The sequence below is a fragment of the Prunus persica genome, chromosome G6, assembly GCF_000346465.2.
Source record: "Prunus persica cultivar Lovell chromosome G6, Prunus_persica_NCBIv2, whole genome shotgun sequence".
NCBI lineage: Eukaryota > Viridiplantae > Streptophyta > Magnoliopsida > Rosales > Rosaceae > Prunus > Prunus persica.
In genome coordinates, this window is record NC_034014.1 from 27,283,304 (window position 1) to 27,297,807 (window position 14,504).

General features: G+C 37.3%; 3 protein-coding genes across 3 annotated transcripts; 2 read left to right on the forward strand and 1 right to left on the reverse strand.

Moving 5' to 3' along the window:
* On the forward strand, positions 3,271 to 4,845 carry LOC18774693 (protein LURP-one-related 5). The gene is made up of 2 exons (XM_007207698.2): positions 3,271 to 4,093; positions 4,308 to 4,845. The coding sequence occupies exons 1-2, from the start codon at positions 3,809 to 3,811 to the stop codon at positions 4,707 to 4,709; spliced, it is 687 nt and encodes a 228-aa protein (XP_007207760.1). The 5' UTR covers positions 3,271 to 3,808; the 3' UTR covers positions 4,710 to 4,845.
* On the reverse strand, positions 5,191 to 9,587 carry LOC18774649 (ethanolamine-phosphate cytidylyltransferase). Its single transcript, XM_007207268.2, has 9 exons — positions 8,960 to 9,587; positions 8,638 to 8,873; positions 8,275 to 8,456; positions 7,913 to 7,984; positions 7,366 to 7,433; positions 6,406 to 6,526; positions 6,130 to 6,195; positions 5,905 to 6,027; positions 5,191 to 5,703 (listed from the first exon to the last, which is right to left on the reverse strand). Exons 1-9 carry the CDS (start codon positions 9,304 to 9,306, stop codon positions 5,632 to 5,634), a joined length of 1,287 nt encoding a protein of 428 aa, XP_007207330.1. The 5' UTR covers positions 9,307 to 9,587; the 3' UTR covers positions 5,191 to 5,631.
* LOC18774230 lies at positions 9,897 to 14,423 on the forward strand. The gene is made up of 15 exons (XM_020566230.1): positions 9,897 to 10,363; positions 10,478 to 10,608; positions 10,699 to 10,831; positions 10,923 to 11,079; positions 11,167 to 11,245; positions 11,548 to 11,588; positions 11,665 to 11,781; positions 11,923 to 12,003; positions 12,368 to 12,430; positions 12,512 to 12,563; positions 12,722 to 12,796; positions 13,017 to 13,064; positions 13,237 to 13,272; positions 13,354 to 13,428; positions 14,074 to 14,423. Exons 1-15 carry the CDS (start codon positions 10,204 to 10,206, stop codon positions 14,149 to 14,151), a joined length of 1,326 nt encoding a protein of 441 aa, XP_020421819.1. The 5' UTR covers positions 9,897 to 10,203; the 3' UTR covers positions 14,152 to 14,423.

Below are 14,504 nucleotides of genomic sequence, written 5' to 3' on the forward strand. Positions count from 1 at the left end.
TTTATTTATAAATTAGATTAATTTAGAGTAATTCAAGTTATTGCTGGTATATTATATAAATAATGTTCTTAAGCTAATGTGTTGGCAACTTGTTTGCAGAAACCCCATGAAAATGTATGTACAAGTCAAACCTCTTGAATTGAAGGACTGTCAAACTCTTGGAAATGTGGAGAAATCATGTTGTGGGGAAACCCCTTTCACACGTTTAGTTATGATGAATTTTCTTAACCCCAACACCAACCCCCCCCAAAAAAGTAACATAAGAATACAAAGATTTTTTTTATTTTAAATTTATTGATTGGAAAGAGAATACATTTGAATTTGTAACATATTCATCTTCTTCTACAACATTTGAATTTGAAATGGGCCCATTAGTTTATGTTCTGACCACAGAAAAAAGACAACATTGTACCTTTCGTCCTTAAAAAAACAAGAAACCCCAAAATAATCTTTATGCGTATGTGGTCATTGAGCCTTGATTCTTAACTTGACTAATGAATCTTAATGGGATGACGAAGACCATGTATTGATAATTTAAAGTAAGTGGGAGAGTCCTTCAATTAATTTTCTGGGTGATTTCCTCAGCTAAGTAGCTCCTTTGTATGGTGCGCATGCCAGAGGCAGAAGACCTCAATTATCCATATACCGTCGTGTTCCTTTCGAAAGCAACTTTGTACAAGGACTTTGCTGCCACTATTTATTTTTATTTTTATTTTAATTCTAGTTTAATTTGGCACCACTCATTTCATCAATGAAAGAAAATTTAAAACAAAAATTTATTAGTATATATTCTCATGGGGATAATGCGAATTAGTGTACGTTTGTGTGCTAATTAACAACATTATCTCTCATATTCCATCTCCCTTCCTTTTCCTTAAAGTTTTTTGTTAATCCAAATGAATAAGGGTATTATGCTTAATTAATTACTGGAATACTCTAAATGTCAGCTCTCGATGTCACTAGCGCAAATTCTTACTCCTCCCTCCCACTCTCTCTCCCATCAGCAAAAGTTAACTAAAAACTAATCAAAACGATTACTAAAATTAACAACCACCTGAACGAAGTGATGTCTCAATCAAATATGTCACCTGAGGGCTGATATTCTTGTAACCTTGATTAATAAGTGGCTGGATAATGGTGTAATTAATTTACTTAATTTGAAATAGGGTGCTGTTTAACTATATATTTTATGCCCGCCCACGAACATCTTTAAAATAATGCTACGTATTATCCACTATTAGTAGTAAAACGGTCGTTAATCGTTATCCGCATTGCCGCTATTACTTAATCCGCTTTCTTTTTAATTTTTTTTTTCTTGTTCATGTAAAGAATAGGATGATCTAATCTAACTCAGTACCTAACTTGATGAAGCTTTTCGAGGTTTCGATGGTTATGTTAATGTTAATTAATTAGGGCCACTCACATAAATATATATACAATTCGCATTTTGCATATGTCTTAATCTAATCTTATAGAGGAACTGATCCAACCCTTTTTAATCTGTGTGTCTGCAGAGTCATACCACTATTGCTTTACCACAGGCGTGAGTTCATGATTTTCGGGTCATGATGAGACAGAACTAGTTAATCCATTCCCATAATATGCCACGTACAAAAATAAGAGGAAGGTGCCATTTCATTTAAATAAGACTATATGTATTATCGACTTATTCAAGCGGTGAGTTTTATGATATATGCAAGCTTGCATGTACTCTTAGGTCTCGTTTGGTGACTCAGTCTAAATCGAACTGATGTCCTAGTTGTTATTTGATGACGAACTTGTAAATTTCATTTAGAAGAGTGAAACTCATAAGGACTAATTTGAACTCAATTCCCATTCAGTCTTGATTGAGCCACCAAAAGAGACTTGCTTTACATTAACCTATATCATACGTACTCAGATGAGGTTGTGAATTCTAGCTTGTATTCTTGTAGGATAGTTCACCTTTTCACAATATATACGTATATCTTCTCCCTTTTGAACTTTCCATATTAGTAAAAAGACATCATCTTCTTTTCATGTTACTAATACTATGGTATAAACATTGATGCTTAATTAAAAGTATATATTAGTGGATAGGAACTCATTGGAGAGAAGCCGGATTTATGTGTATGGGCTACATATATAGATGGCTGCTTATCACCTAACTCGGTCCCTTTGTTTGAATGGATGTCGGCTTCCAATTCAGAGGCTAGCTTTTTTTTGTTATTGTTCTACACGTACATGATAAAAAAGAAAAATAAGTATATCGTCAACAAAAATCCCAATTGAATATACTCCTTAGTTTATCGTGAAGAAAAATTAACTATTGATTTTGGAAAAGTTGTATTGTTTATTGAGAGAATGCGAACCCGCCCTTAACAAATAAGTGATTGGTTTGTGAGTGCTTTAGTGACTCAAAACCACGGCATGCACTAAGCAACTTGCTTAATTAAGTATCTCTAAAACCAACTGTATTATATTAATTGGCACTAATGGTATTGTGAAGGAGCTGGTAAACTTCTCGAAGTTACTATTTATCCATCTGTCATTCCAATTTACATTCCCCCTTGCTTAATCAAACACCACTTAGTACTTTTTTATACCTATTTAATGGCCGATTAATCGACTAATTACATTGTGAATGATCACGACAGACCGCAAGACAACAAGAAATGTCCTGGTTTCCAACTAAACCCACGAAAATTTCTTCTTGGGTTTGAATTAATGCTGGTCAGAGAGACATTAATTAAGCTTAATTACCAAATAGAAAATTCCCAATTGAAATATTCAAATGGGAATGTTTGGACCAAAGTTTCAGTATGACGACAAATATGGAGTCACATGCATGCAGGAAGTTTGAATTAATGAGCATCAGCTCATATTCTTTTTGGTGTAAATCATGCTTAGCCAGATCGATGGAGGTTTACAGTAATCATGACTTGTAAAGCAAACCAGACAGTTTGGCCCATGAGGTCATCATGCATCCGTAGTCCCACTTTGTCTGCCTGGCTTTAATATGCCGGCCTTTGATCGATGCATTGCTTAGGCCCTCATGAAAACATGAAATCGATGGTGTCTGCTAATGGATTCACAAAGCCAAAAATATCAAATCATTACTTGGCCTACTCCTCGACCATGCACTTAATGTGCCTTCCAAAAGATCCAACATTACAACTAAAAAACATTCTATTAAGACTTTACGAAGAAAAAGTCTATCATAATTTACGTGGTTATAATTTGACATAAAATGTTATTTGACTGTCAATCACAACCGGACTACACAAGAATACTGTATATATCGTACGGAACAGGGCAGAATATAAAATTAGCAGGTAGCTAGGGTGGTAACTTGTGAGGTCAGAGAGGTCTTGTAAATTTTGTGTATAAAATTGGAATGCGTATATATATAAAAAAAAAAAGGAAATAAAAGAGAAAAGAAGGAAAACAGGCAGGTTGATAGAATAATATTAGAGCATAAAAAGCTGGGGACCTACGTAAGAATTTTGTGTTAACCACTAAGCTAGACAACAGAGAACACAAAGCTCTCCCTCTATTTTTTATCCCAAAAAAAAAAAATGATCACTCTCTTTGTTTACACGTACAGACGTCCTCTCATAGTATATACCAAAGGCATCTGGCTATATATACACATATCTTTGGACCTAGCTTTATTCTTAAGTTCAGGCACAAAACCAAAGCTAATCCATTGTCGCTACTCATACTCCAAACCCAGCTATATTCCCCTCTCTCTCTCTCTCTCTCTCTACCAATATTCATATCTCTCTCGTCTCTGAGACCAACGGCTTCTGCTTTTGAACAGCTAACCATGTCTAGGATACATCCGGCTGCAGTAAATAGATACCACGATCATGATCAAGATCATCCGCTGGAGCTTCAAGATGTTCATGATCATCGTGTGCCTCCCTCTGCGCTCACTGTGTGGAAGAGATCCAGCATGAGTTTCCAGGGGACTGACGGATTTACAGTGTTCGATGACCGCGGAATATTGACTTTCCGAGTGGACAACTATTCGAGAAAAAACTGTTGTGTTAGAGGAGGGCTTGTCCTAATGGACGGAGTCGGAAGGGCCTTGCTGACCCTCAAACCCCAGGTACTTAATTATGGCCTTCCTCCTCTTTAATGCAGTAAATATCATTGTTTGTAACGGCATATACATGGTTTAGGCCAGTTAGTCAGGGCACTGAGCCCATGCATATTCGAATCCCCTTTCTCATATAGTTTAGACTATCGTTTGTATAAAAAAAAAAAATTATGGTTTATAACCGATACATGAAAGCTTAATGAATTTGATTTTGTATGAACAGATGTTGAGCATGCAAGACCAATGGAATGCATATAGAGGAGAAGATGGGTGTGGAAAGAGCCCAAAATCTAGCAGGGTGTTTGCCATGAGAAGTGGGTCTGGCCTTTTTGGCAGCGGCAACAAGAGTGAAGCAGCTGAGGTGTTCATGGGAGCTCATGCAACTGGCACCCCAGATTTCAGAATTGAGGGTTGTTTTGGGAGACGAAATTGCAAAATCAGAAGCCGCAGTGGACAATTGGTGGCCAGTGTAGCTAGAAAGAGAGTAAACAATACAGTCTTGCTTGACAATGATGTGTTCAACTTGGTGGTTCAACCAGGCTTCGACCTTGACCTTATTATGGGTTTTGTAATTATCTTGGATCGGATTTGTGGGAAGCCATTTACCCCAATTTTGTGTTCTTAATTGTCTTGTGATGTACAGAAATAAACCCATGTAAACAAGATACCATCTTTTTACCCCACTGAATCTCATATTTTGTACAAGAGCCATCACTCCAATTTTCTTGTATTTAAATAAAAGTGGAAGTGTTTCAATGCCTTCTTTTGCTCTATCATCCCATTATTAATTTCCTTGATTCTTTAGCAAATTAGCAACTTCATTCAGATCAGAAGTTTTCAGTGAGACAAGAAATATACATCTTACATCATGTGAGTAGCACGTGACGAATAATCGTGAGAGAAGAAACACATACAACCGTCTCATAGGAGCCGGAATTTTCCTTGTATTTCACCCTAAGGCCAAAGGATAACCTACCACATACTCTTAATCCACAATGATCGACTTGCAAGGCACATGGCATGTTATGGAACAGATGGTGGTGTCGTTACAATGCAACACCACATGTTACTAATATTGCCGAAAAAATTTAAACAGGGCAAAAGAATGAAACCAAACTCAGAGAAAGATTACCTTGTTCATGTATATAGAATTTTCTTTCTTTTTTAAGAACAGCAGGATAATTATATTGCATCTGTAGACATGCTAAATTTGTATTTATGTGAAAAATAGGGGGGCTGAACTTGCAAACTCTGAAAAGCTTGTCCTGTTCGACCCGCCAAACTAAGTTTTTCTCATGTTCTAGGTTCTGAATTGAATCCGAAAACAGTGTTCTAAGCAACAAAATGATAGCTGCATGACAACATGACTCAGGAATAACTTGTAATCTAGAAACTGTGAACGACAGCATGTGAATATTTCGTATGGCTGAATTTCGTAAAACTGCCCAAGTGGGTCATCTGTGATGTTAGTACTATTCCGTAAAACTGCCAAAATAACAGAAGCAGCCAATAACTAGCCATGTATTTGCCTCCGAGATCGCCATCTATTAGTCACCAGAAACATAAGACTTGCCTTCATAATACTTTTTCTCACTTGCTGCCTTCTTCTCATTACGTATCTGCAGGAAGGAGAAAAAAAAAAAAAAGGCTGAATTTTATTAGGTTTGAAGCATGTCAGAAAAGCAGAAATCAAGGAATACCAACTAAAACAATAGTTATATATTTATATGTTTAAGCATATGGACAACATATAATGCTTTACGATTGGATGCAAATTTGATCAAAAGAGTATCACAAAGAAGGTCGGGTATAAAGGGGACCTGGTATGCTTCATGATTGGATACAATCCTCCTAATTATCGTGGAAGTAGTGATATCAAGGGGGCTGTCCAAAACTTTGAAGATACCCATACTGATTGGAACTTCATATGGATTGCCTTGTTCCTGCAGAAGAAAAATATGTAACTAACCAAAGCATCCCGGCACCTCCATTATTAAGCAATAGAATAATATACATCACCACGACCAACTTGTTTCACAATTTACCTTCTGAAAATTGTTATTCTCTGCTACCGTTCCGTGGACAACTAAAGAGATGTTAAAGGTGGTGATCTGCAGGCAAAAAATACTATGAGCATTCTGTCAAACAAGCCAAGTTGACAAAACTGAGGAAAGTACTTCAGTAAGACAATTTATTGGTAGGTACAATTTCAATAAACATTAATGTTTACCACAAGCAAACCAGAAGAATCAAGTAGAAGAATGAAAAGTGACTAAATGCATAATGAAGCAAATTCAATACAAAGAAGAAGACAAGCTGACCACGTCTTTTGAAATTTCCCATGGAGCACCGATTATAACTTCATCCACATGCCGGCAAGCCAGAACACTCAGGCTTCTTTCGTGAAGGTTCATGATTGGACGATGTGCTCCTCTATGAGCACTGCAGTGAAATTATTAGGATGAAGGCTATCACCTATAAAGCGCAGAAAGCTCGTATCTAATACAATTAAACTATTCATACTTGGGAAAAAAAACTCACAATCAGAGGTTGCAATACTAAACAAGCTGCTATAAGACACAGAAGTTCATGAATTGGTCAGCGATATTGCTTTTCTATTTTATAGGTATGAGTTGCTTCCCAGAAATTAATATAACATGTAAAGTTCGAGAATGAAGTTGCATTTCATGAAACATCAAAATGCGAACAACGGATCATTGCAGTAAAAAAGATAGCATACACACAGGCCATGTGTAGGAAAAAAGTTAAAAATAACAAGGGTAACAACCAAAAAGATACATGGAGTAAATCAACTTTCATAAAAGACAACTGATACTCAGCCAAGTTTTCCAAAGTGGTGACAAGGGATAAGTTTCTGTCACAGCCATTGTGCTACTCAAAACCCATTTGATGAGAAAACTAGCACAACGGAGTATAAAATGACTCACAGACTCTTTCTTTTTCACGTGAAAAAGATAACACACACACATGCATGTGTGCTAAGAAGTTCTGTGGACATACAATGTTGGGTGGATTTTTATTTTTTATTTCTTTAATACATGCGATAGTCTCAACTACAAGCCATAGTAAATGTCGGGTGGGTTTTTAAATTCTGGTCAAACTACATATGGATCTAAAGTGGGTCCAAGTGACTAAACAGTTACAGAAACTGACAAGGGAAGGTTTTACCATTTCAAAATTGCAACAAAATGTGTAGATAGCTTAAATAAAAGAATCAAACTTCATAGCCCTTCCAGCGATAGGGAAGCAGGAGACCAAACCTGACAGTCTGATCAGTGTGTATTCCAACAAGAAGAAAATCCCCAAGCTCTCGCGCAATCCTTAAGATCTGTATGAAAAGGATGGACATGTAACCAAACAAGTAAGTTTTTTATCCCTTAATTGTTAATTGCCTACATTGAATAGTGAAGCAAATAATGGATGGTAATTAAGCTGAAGGGAAAAAGGAAAAAAGTCCATTAAAATCTAAAGCAAATTGGGAAAAATACGAGAAACAGCTAGAAGACCATAGTAGCATGGAATATAGGATGAATAAAAAAACCAACAGGAAGTTAAGGACAGCGGTGCTGTTATGAAGTGTGTGTGTGTGTGTGTGCTGTGTCAGAGAGAGCTAAAGACAGGCTTAGTTTTATTTTGCTTTTGTTTCCCAGGTTTTTCCTTGTGTACAAAAAACGGGGGCCAGTTTGGAAATTATTGGAAATCAGATATGTAATCTGACAAGCCAAAAGATCAATATAAAATAATTTGGAAAGATATTTTAAGAAGAGAGGAGGATAAATAGCATGTGAGCAAACTCATCTGCATTACCTCCACATGTCCAGCATGGAAAAGATCAAAAGCACCATCTATATAAACTATGCGTGCGTCCGACTGAGGACCCTGCAATCAGGCATAAAACATACATTAAAAAGTGACAAAGTTCACCTCACCAGTAACATATGTGATGTAGAAATTATGTTTTTTCTTTTCTTTTTGTTCCCCCTTGTTTAAAAGGAGACTTCATCCGAGGAATCAACGCAAGGGATTGAGTATAAAAATTGCCCTCTGTCTGTGATGTAATATCCACAAGATATAAACTAGGATATTCATAGAAATTCAGGTAGCTAAAACAGACAAAATGCACTTATTTATTTGAAACAACCAGTAAAGAAAGTTCAGAGATTACGTACTTTCCCATTTGAGAACTGAACAATTCTTCGAGATGTTGGTAGGAAATGAGACACACGAGTTCCGCTTCCAGATCCACCATCTTCAAATTTCTGACTGTGACCATGGCTGAATTGTCTCTGCAAGGAAGAATGGTGCTGGTTCTCACTAACCGATCTCTCTCTTACACAGAGAAGCATACGACCTGTTCACAACATTACCAAAAAACAAAATTAGACTAGCAAATTCCAACTGCCCCAACAAAGGATTAACAACTGTGATTATGTAAAGAAGATTAGTATTTAATCAGCTTCTGTGCTATAATTAGACTTAAAATACGCATAGAAATAGGCATAACCGAGTGAGATGGATAGAATGAAACAAACCAACAATGTCTGTGCTGGAGACCCCTTCTGTGCGTTTGATCTGCTTGTAGCGACCAGCCTTCTTGGCAAGAGCATAAGCGTCAGTTCCATCAGGAAGAACACATGGGTCATCTCCATGAATGATATAGTCTATATTGTATTCATCAAACAGTTTCTTCATGAACTCTTCGGTTATAGCATAAGGTGCATCCGGAATAACCTCATCAACCCATTTCACAGCATTAACCATAATCATCCTACAACACAACACAAGCACAGATGCATTCACATAAACCCAATAATTACGAAGCTAATGCAGCTGATTTAAACAAAAAGCTGGTACCTTTCATCGAGAGGAGTAACAGGGGGGCCTTTGTTGACGATGATTTCAGCGTCGCTGACAACGCCGACAACCAATTGGTCGCCGAGGGCACGTGCCTGACGGAGCGCGTTGCAGTGGCCGTAGTGCATCATGTCAAAGCAGCCGTCCATGTAAACGCGGACAGGTCTGTTCTTCTTCCTCCGCCATGGAAATCCCAGAGGAAGCTGAAGGCCATGACGTTCCTGTGAGCCTAACAGAGACACCCCAAAGCCGACCCCCACCGCCACCACCACCCCTCCGACGAGGCACGTGGCTAGAAACCTCGCCCAGCTTCGAGCGTTCTCTGAGTTCCCATCTTCCAAACCCATTTCGTCGCTTCTGGATTTCACAAATCAAATCAAATGAAAGAGAGAGCTTTAGTCATCTGATTTACCCAAAATTTCTTTTCTTCTATCGAATCAGAAAACCGAATAAAGTCGGCATTTTTTCCTTCTGATGAAAAATTGTCGGGTTCGGGGTTCCCCACACTTTTCTCGTTCTCACTCAATTTTCTCACATTTTCTTTTTTGTGCGGCGGATGATTCTTGGGCTTGGGCTACTGTGCCACCCAAAGTTTCAATTTTAATTGGGTCAAAAACGACTCTTTTATAGGATTTTCTTAAGCCCATTTTCTGTTATGTTTAGAGCATCCAGTGGGAGGATGTATTTCTAGGGGTGTAAAGCCACTTTTACATTCTCTTTACACCTCTAGAGTTTGTAAATGTGATTTTTACTCTAGTGAAGAAGATGTAAATCTAAATATATATAATTGATTTCTTTCACCTTTTCTGCTGTAAGTTCCATTTTTATTCACATTTTCTCATGTAGGTCCTACATGCAAGAGCTGTAAAAACAGATGTATACGTGCATCTAAATTTTACATCTCATGGTAGTGATGCAAATTTACACTCGTTTACACCTCTTCATTGGGAATGATTCTGATCACAAATTGTGTATATTTAACGTACACCTCATTATACACTCTTCCATCGTCATAGAAAGAGGAAAAAGAAAAAAAAAAGAAAAAAAAGAAAAAAGAAAAGCCTGCATTAGTGAGTGGAGGGTGGTGGGCGGTTGGTGGTGGCGTGGACTTGACTTTTGGTTTATTCCTTTTCAAATTCCGTTATTCCACTGTAACTCCTCTTCCTCTTCCTCCTGTTGCCGACGAATAGAAACGAGAGAGAGAGAGAGAGATCGCGTTGGACTGGTCTTGCTTACAAGTAACAATGGCTTCCACCGAGGGTATAGTACCAATAACCAGGGCTTTTCTGGCTTCCTATTACGACACATACCAATTCTCCCCTCTCTCAAACGACGTCGCTCGCCTTTCCTCTGAGATTCGCTCTTTCACCGCCGATTTGCTTAACAGCTCTCCGGCTGCTGAAGGTCCTTAATTTCTAAACCCTCTAATCTTATTTTTGTTAAAGTGATCATCTTCTTCTTTTTTTTGCTTGTTATTGCATATTGTTTATTGAATGAGTCAATGAGTGTGATTTGTAGGCGAGGAGAGATTATTAGTGAGTGAGTTAGAGAGTGAACCGCCCCATAAAGTTGACGAGAACATGTGGAAGAATCGAGAACACATGGAGGAGATACTGTATTTACTTGAAAAGCCTCATTGGCCTCGATCGGTAAGCTAACCTAAGTTAATCTATGCTGTTGTTGCTTCTGAAAGATCCTACCTTTTTTTTAATTTATAATTCTTGCTTCTCTGGGCACAGCTTCAACAGCAGTTAAGTCCTGATGATGCTGAACTTGCTACTATTATCGATCGTCTCCACCAAAAGTTTCAAACCAGTTTGAAGACATTGGAGTCTTTCCAAGCTAAAAATTCTGAACGTGTCTTCAACACAGGTTCGTTGACTCTCACTTGCCCATGTTGCGTTTCAATGACTTATTCAAAACTCTGCTTTGCTCATAATGGAATGTGGGATTCTGCCTGCAGTTATGACTTACATTCCCCAAGATTTTCGGGGAAAGCTCATCAGACAACAGAGGGAACGTTCAGAGAGGAATAAGCAAGCAGAGGTTGATGCTTTGGTTAGTTCTGGAGCATCTATACGTGATCGTTATGCTCTCTTGTGGAAACAACAGATGGAGAGGTGAGCCTAATTACTTTTCGCTTGCCCAATTCGGTTAAAAGCAGCATGTCCTCCACCTTACGTTTTATTTGCTCATCACTCTTCCAGGAGGAGACTTTTAGCTCAGCTTGGTTCTGCTACTGGTGTCTACAAAACCCTTGTCAAGTACTTGGTTGGGGTTCCACAGGTATGTTCCTCTGCGCATTTGCCTGCCATTTTTTTTGGCTGGGTTGACCTACCACCCCATATGCTTGTTTGGGTCTTTATATTCACTCCTACCTCTTAACTTGATATGCTGTTCTCCTTCTAACATTCCTTTTATAGTTTTCTCATTTTGCCTAATGTGTTTATCTAGTTGGAGGGTGGTTATTTGATGTTGTTTTGATAAATTATTATTTTTAGATATATTTCAAAATTATGATTTACTTATTCCATTTTTGAGACTGTGATAAGTGGTAACTGTTCCTGCACACTTCCTTTTGGGTGCAGGTTCTACTAGATTTTATTCGCCAAATAAATGATGATGATGGGTAAGTTCTTTTGTGGGAGTAGTGTAATTTCGCTGCCTATAATAATTTAATGTCTCGTTGTATCCTTCATTAACAGGCCCATGGAAGAACAACGACAACGTTATGGACCACCTTTATATAGACTTACAACTATGGTGCTTCTTATAAGAGTCTTTATTTCACTGTCTTGGGGGCGTTTTGAGACTAGAAAATTGTGAGAATTCTTGCAATCTTTTTATCTTTGGTTGTTTTGTTCAAAATGTATTTCTATTTATCTTCTCACTGACGCTTTCTTTGGTTTCCCTTTTTTCCCCCAAATTTGCATCAACACTTATTTGTTGTATGAATTGAGCAGAAAGAAAGAAGAGGTAGCTGTATTGGAACAAGCTGCTGATGTCTACACCACTGAGTTTGAAAGGTTTATAACGTTTATCAGGTATTACTCCTATTTCTGTTTGCAATTGGGTAACTTTAAGTCGTATGTCATCTTGATGATAACGATTTTTATCACTTTCATTATAATAACTACTATCATATTAGTTTTGACGTTTCAATTTACATACCCCTTCCTTTTGCTAGGGGTTTGATTTGACTATCCTTTTGATCCCATAAAAATGTGTAGAAGTAAAATTTTACAAATTCTGGTAGCTTTCTTGTGCATATGCATGATATAATACATACACACTTAAAACGCCAAAATAAATCTGTGTTGTCTTGCTGAGCTGCAAGCATGTCTTTCCTTTATCTTGCTGCTAGGCTGTGCTTATTCCTATATCAATTTATGTACGCATTTTTGTCAGCGAGGTCTTTGCAAATTCCCCCTTTTTTATCTCAGCAGAGGTTGCCGGTGCATTAGAAGGAAGGTCAGACGCCAGCTTTTCAAAAAATTTAACTTTACTTTTGTATTTTCATATCAAAACTTTTGTTAGTTTTTTTCTGTACAGGAATAATGATGATTACAAAGAGATAAGTGTTCCGGCTGGGAAAACTCATGAGGTTTGTTTACATATCTGCTTGTGAGACTCATTCTTTTTCCTTGTGGTTGAAGGCGATTTGTGCTCACATGCATGTGTGTGTGAATCTATTGATTCATTTCTAACAACTCTGGTTTAACAACTCAGCTAGGAATTAATGCAACTTCATTACTATTATAGGTTTCATTGTCTGTGGACGCGATAAATTCATACATTGCTTGGGATTTTTCGCTTGTGCAAGGGAAGATAAACTTGGTATTGTTTGTTAACCTTTATTGACCTTCTTTTCTTTTCTAATTACTATGTCTTTTTTCTTTGTATGTATGTAGAATATAATTGGCTACAGCTGTAATGTGCATGCTCCTGGCCTCATGATATTAATATATGTTCCAGTTGTTAAAATAGCTCGTATGCTTCTTTATGCAAAATTTATGACAATGTAAATCCCATATTGAGATTTATGTTTGGTGGTCAGGATATTGGATTTAGTGTCGAGTATACAAATCCTTCTGGAGAAAAATCTGTAAGTTGAACTACGATGGTTCGGTTGTTAATTATACAATGTGTACTTTATTCTCCTCCTTTTCAACCTTCTATTTTCCTTTGTTTTGTTTTTCCCTTTTGCTTTCTTATTCCTCTTTTTAACATAATTGTTTTCTTGCAATGACACTGGGGCATTGGTGATTATACCACAGCTCATTTTACCTTACCGACGCTTCGAGTCTGACCAAGTAAGTTTAGCATTTCTGGTTGTGTGTGGTGTTAGATTTGAAATTAAATCTCTTGACTTCTAAACTTGTAATCTTTTACAGGGAAACTTCTGCACATGCGAGGTTGGAAACTATAAACTGCTTTGGGACAATTCATATTCAAGTTTCTTTAAGAAGGTGTGCAGACATGTTTGGGATCTCCTATTTTCGGTTTCTGTTTTTGTTTTACTACACCACTTTACTTGTCATATCATGCTTGAAAACAAGTCGGCCTTTTGGGTTTTAGAGTTAAAATATAACGGTAATACAGAATTTCTTTTTATTTGCAAGTCAATGGAATTTCTCATTAAGAAGCATGCTATTTTCCTATTAGAAAAAAGACACCTTCCATGCTATTTTAAACTTCAGTTTGACGTTTGAGCCATTAAGTTGTGTTAGCTCACTTCTCATTGTCAGCAGAATTGGCCTTTTTGCATATATTCTGAGCATGTATTTTTCAGTAATTCCATGTCACTTGATATACTGGCTGCTATGTCTCCATCTTTAAAAAAGCAGCTTAAATAAGTCAGACGATGTTTGTCCTGATTCTACTTTATTATGATATGAACTAAGAGATCGAAAGCAAAATCTGACCTCTTCTCAATCTAACTAGACTTATTGTAGCTAGTAGCTAGCTACTCATATTCTGAAGGGTACTGTCATCTGACCTTTTTTCAATCTTTTTATGAACTGGTAACCTTTTCGGGCCTACGTCTATTGTACTTTGTACACCCAATATTGGAATGTTCTTACATTTATATCTTATTGTTTGCTGGAATATAGGCGCTGCGCTACAAGGTAGATTGCATACCTCCAGTTGCTGAGCCAGTGGCACCCGCCGCAACTGAAGCTAAAGAATGAGCTTCTTGGCAAATTGGAATATTTTATCTTCATGCCAGATAGATGCTGTCAGTAATTTCTGTTGCGTTAAATTGTATAATGTTATTCTTTTCTCTCTTTTTTTTTTCATACGTTGCATCTCCTGAGGTTGGACATCCAGATTGGCTTCTTTCATTATCAGGGCATGCGATTGATGGTACAGAATGTTGTATTATAGATCCTCTGTATATTATCTATTTACCTGACAATCAGTTATTGAAAATTTCAAGTCATCAGCGACATTTCCATGATCATCCTCAAGTTTAATTAATGCAAAGTGGCTTGATTAGCATTTCTAACCAACGCGGAGTCCCGTTTCGGCACATAGAAATGAA

Bases quoted from the DNA above. Each gene is read 5' to 3' on its own strand.
- LOC18774230 (XM_020566230.1), top strand. From the start codon at position 10,204: ATGGCTTCCACCGAGGGTATAGTACCAATAACCAGGGCTTTTCTGGCT. The intron at 10,364-10,477 runs GTCCTTAATTTC...TGTGATTTGTAG, and splicing joins CAGCTCTCCGGCTGCTGAAG to GCGAGGAGAGATTATTAGTG. The intron at 13,065-13,236 runs GTAAGTTGAACT...ATTATACCACAG, and splicing joins ATCCTTCTGGAGAAAAATCT to CTCATTTTACCTTACCGACG.
- LOC18774693 (XM_007207698.2), top strand. From the start codon at position 3,809: ATGTCTAGGATACATCCGGCTGCAGTAAATAGATACCACGATCATGAT. The intron at 4,094-4,307 runs GTACTTAATTAT...TTGTATGAACAG, and splicing joins TGCTGACCCTCAAACCCCAG to ATGTTGAGCATGCAAGACCA.
- LOC18774649 (XM_007207268.2), bottom strand. From the start codon at position 9,306: ATGGGTTTGGAAGATGGGAACTCAGAGAACGCTCGAAGCTGGGCGAGG. The intron at 7,985-8,274 runs GTACGTAATCTC...GCCTGATTGCAG, and splicing joins TTCAGTTCTCAAATGGGAAA to GGTCCTCAGTCGGACGCACG. The intron at 6,028-6,129 runs GTAAATTGTGAA...TTTCTTCTGCAG, and splicing joins AGAATAACAATTTTCAGAAG to GAACAAGGCAATCCATATGA.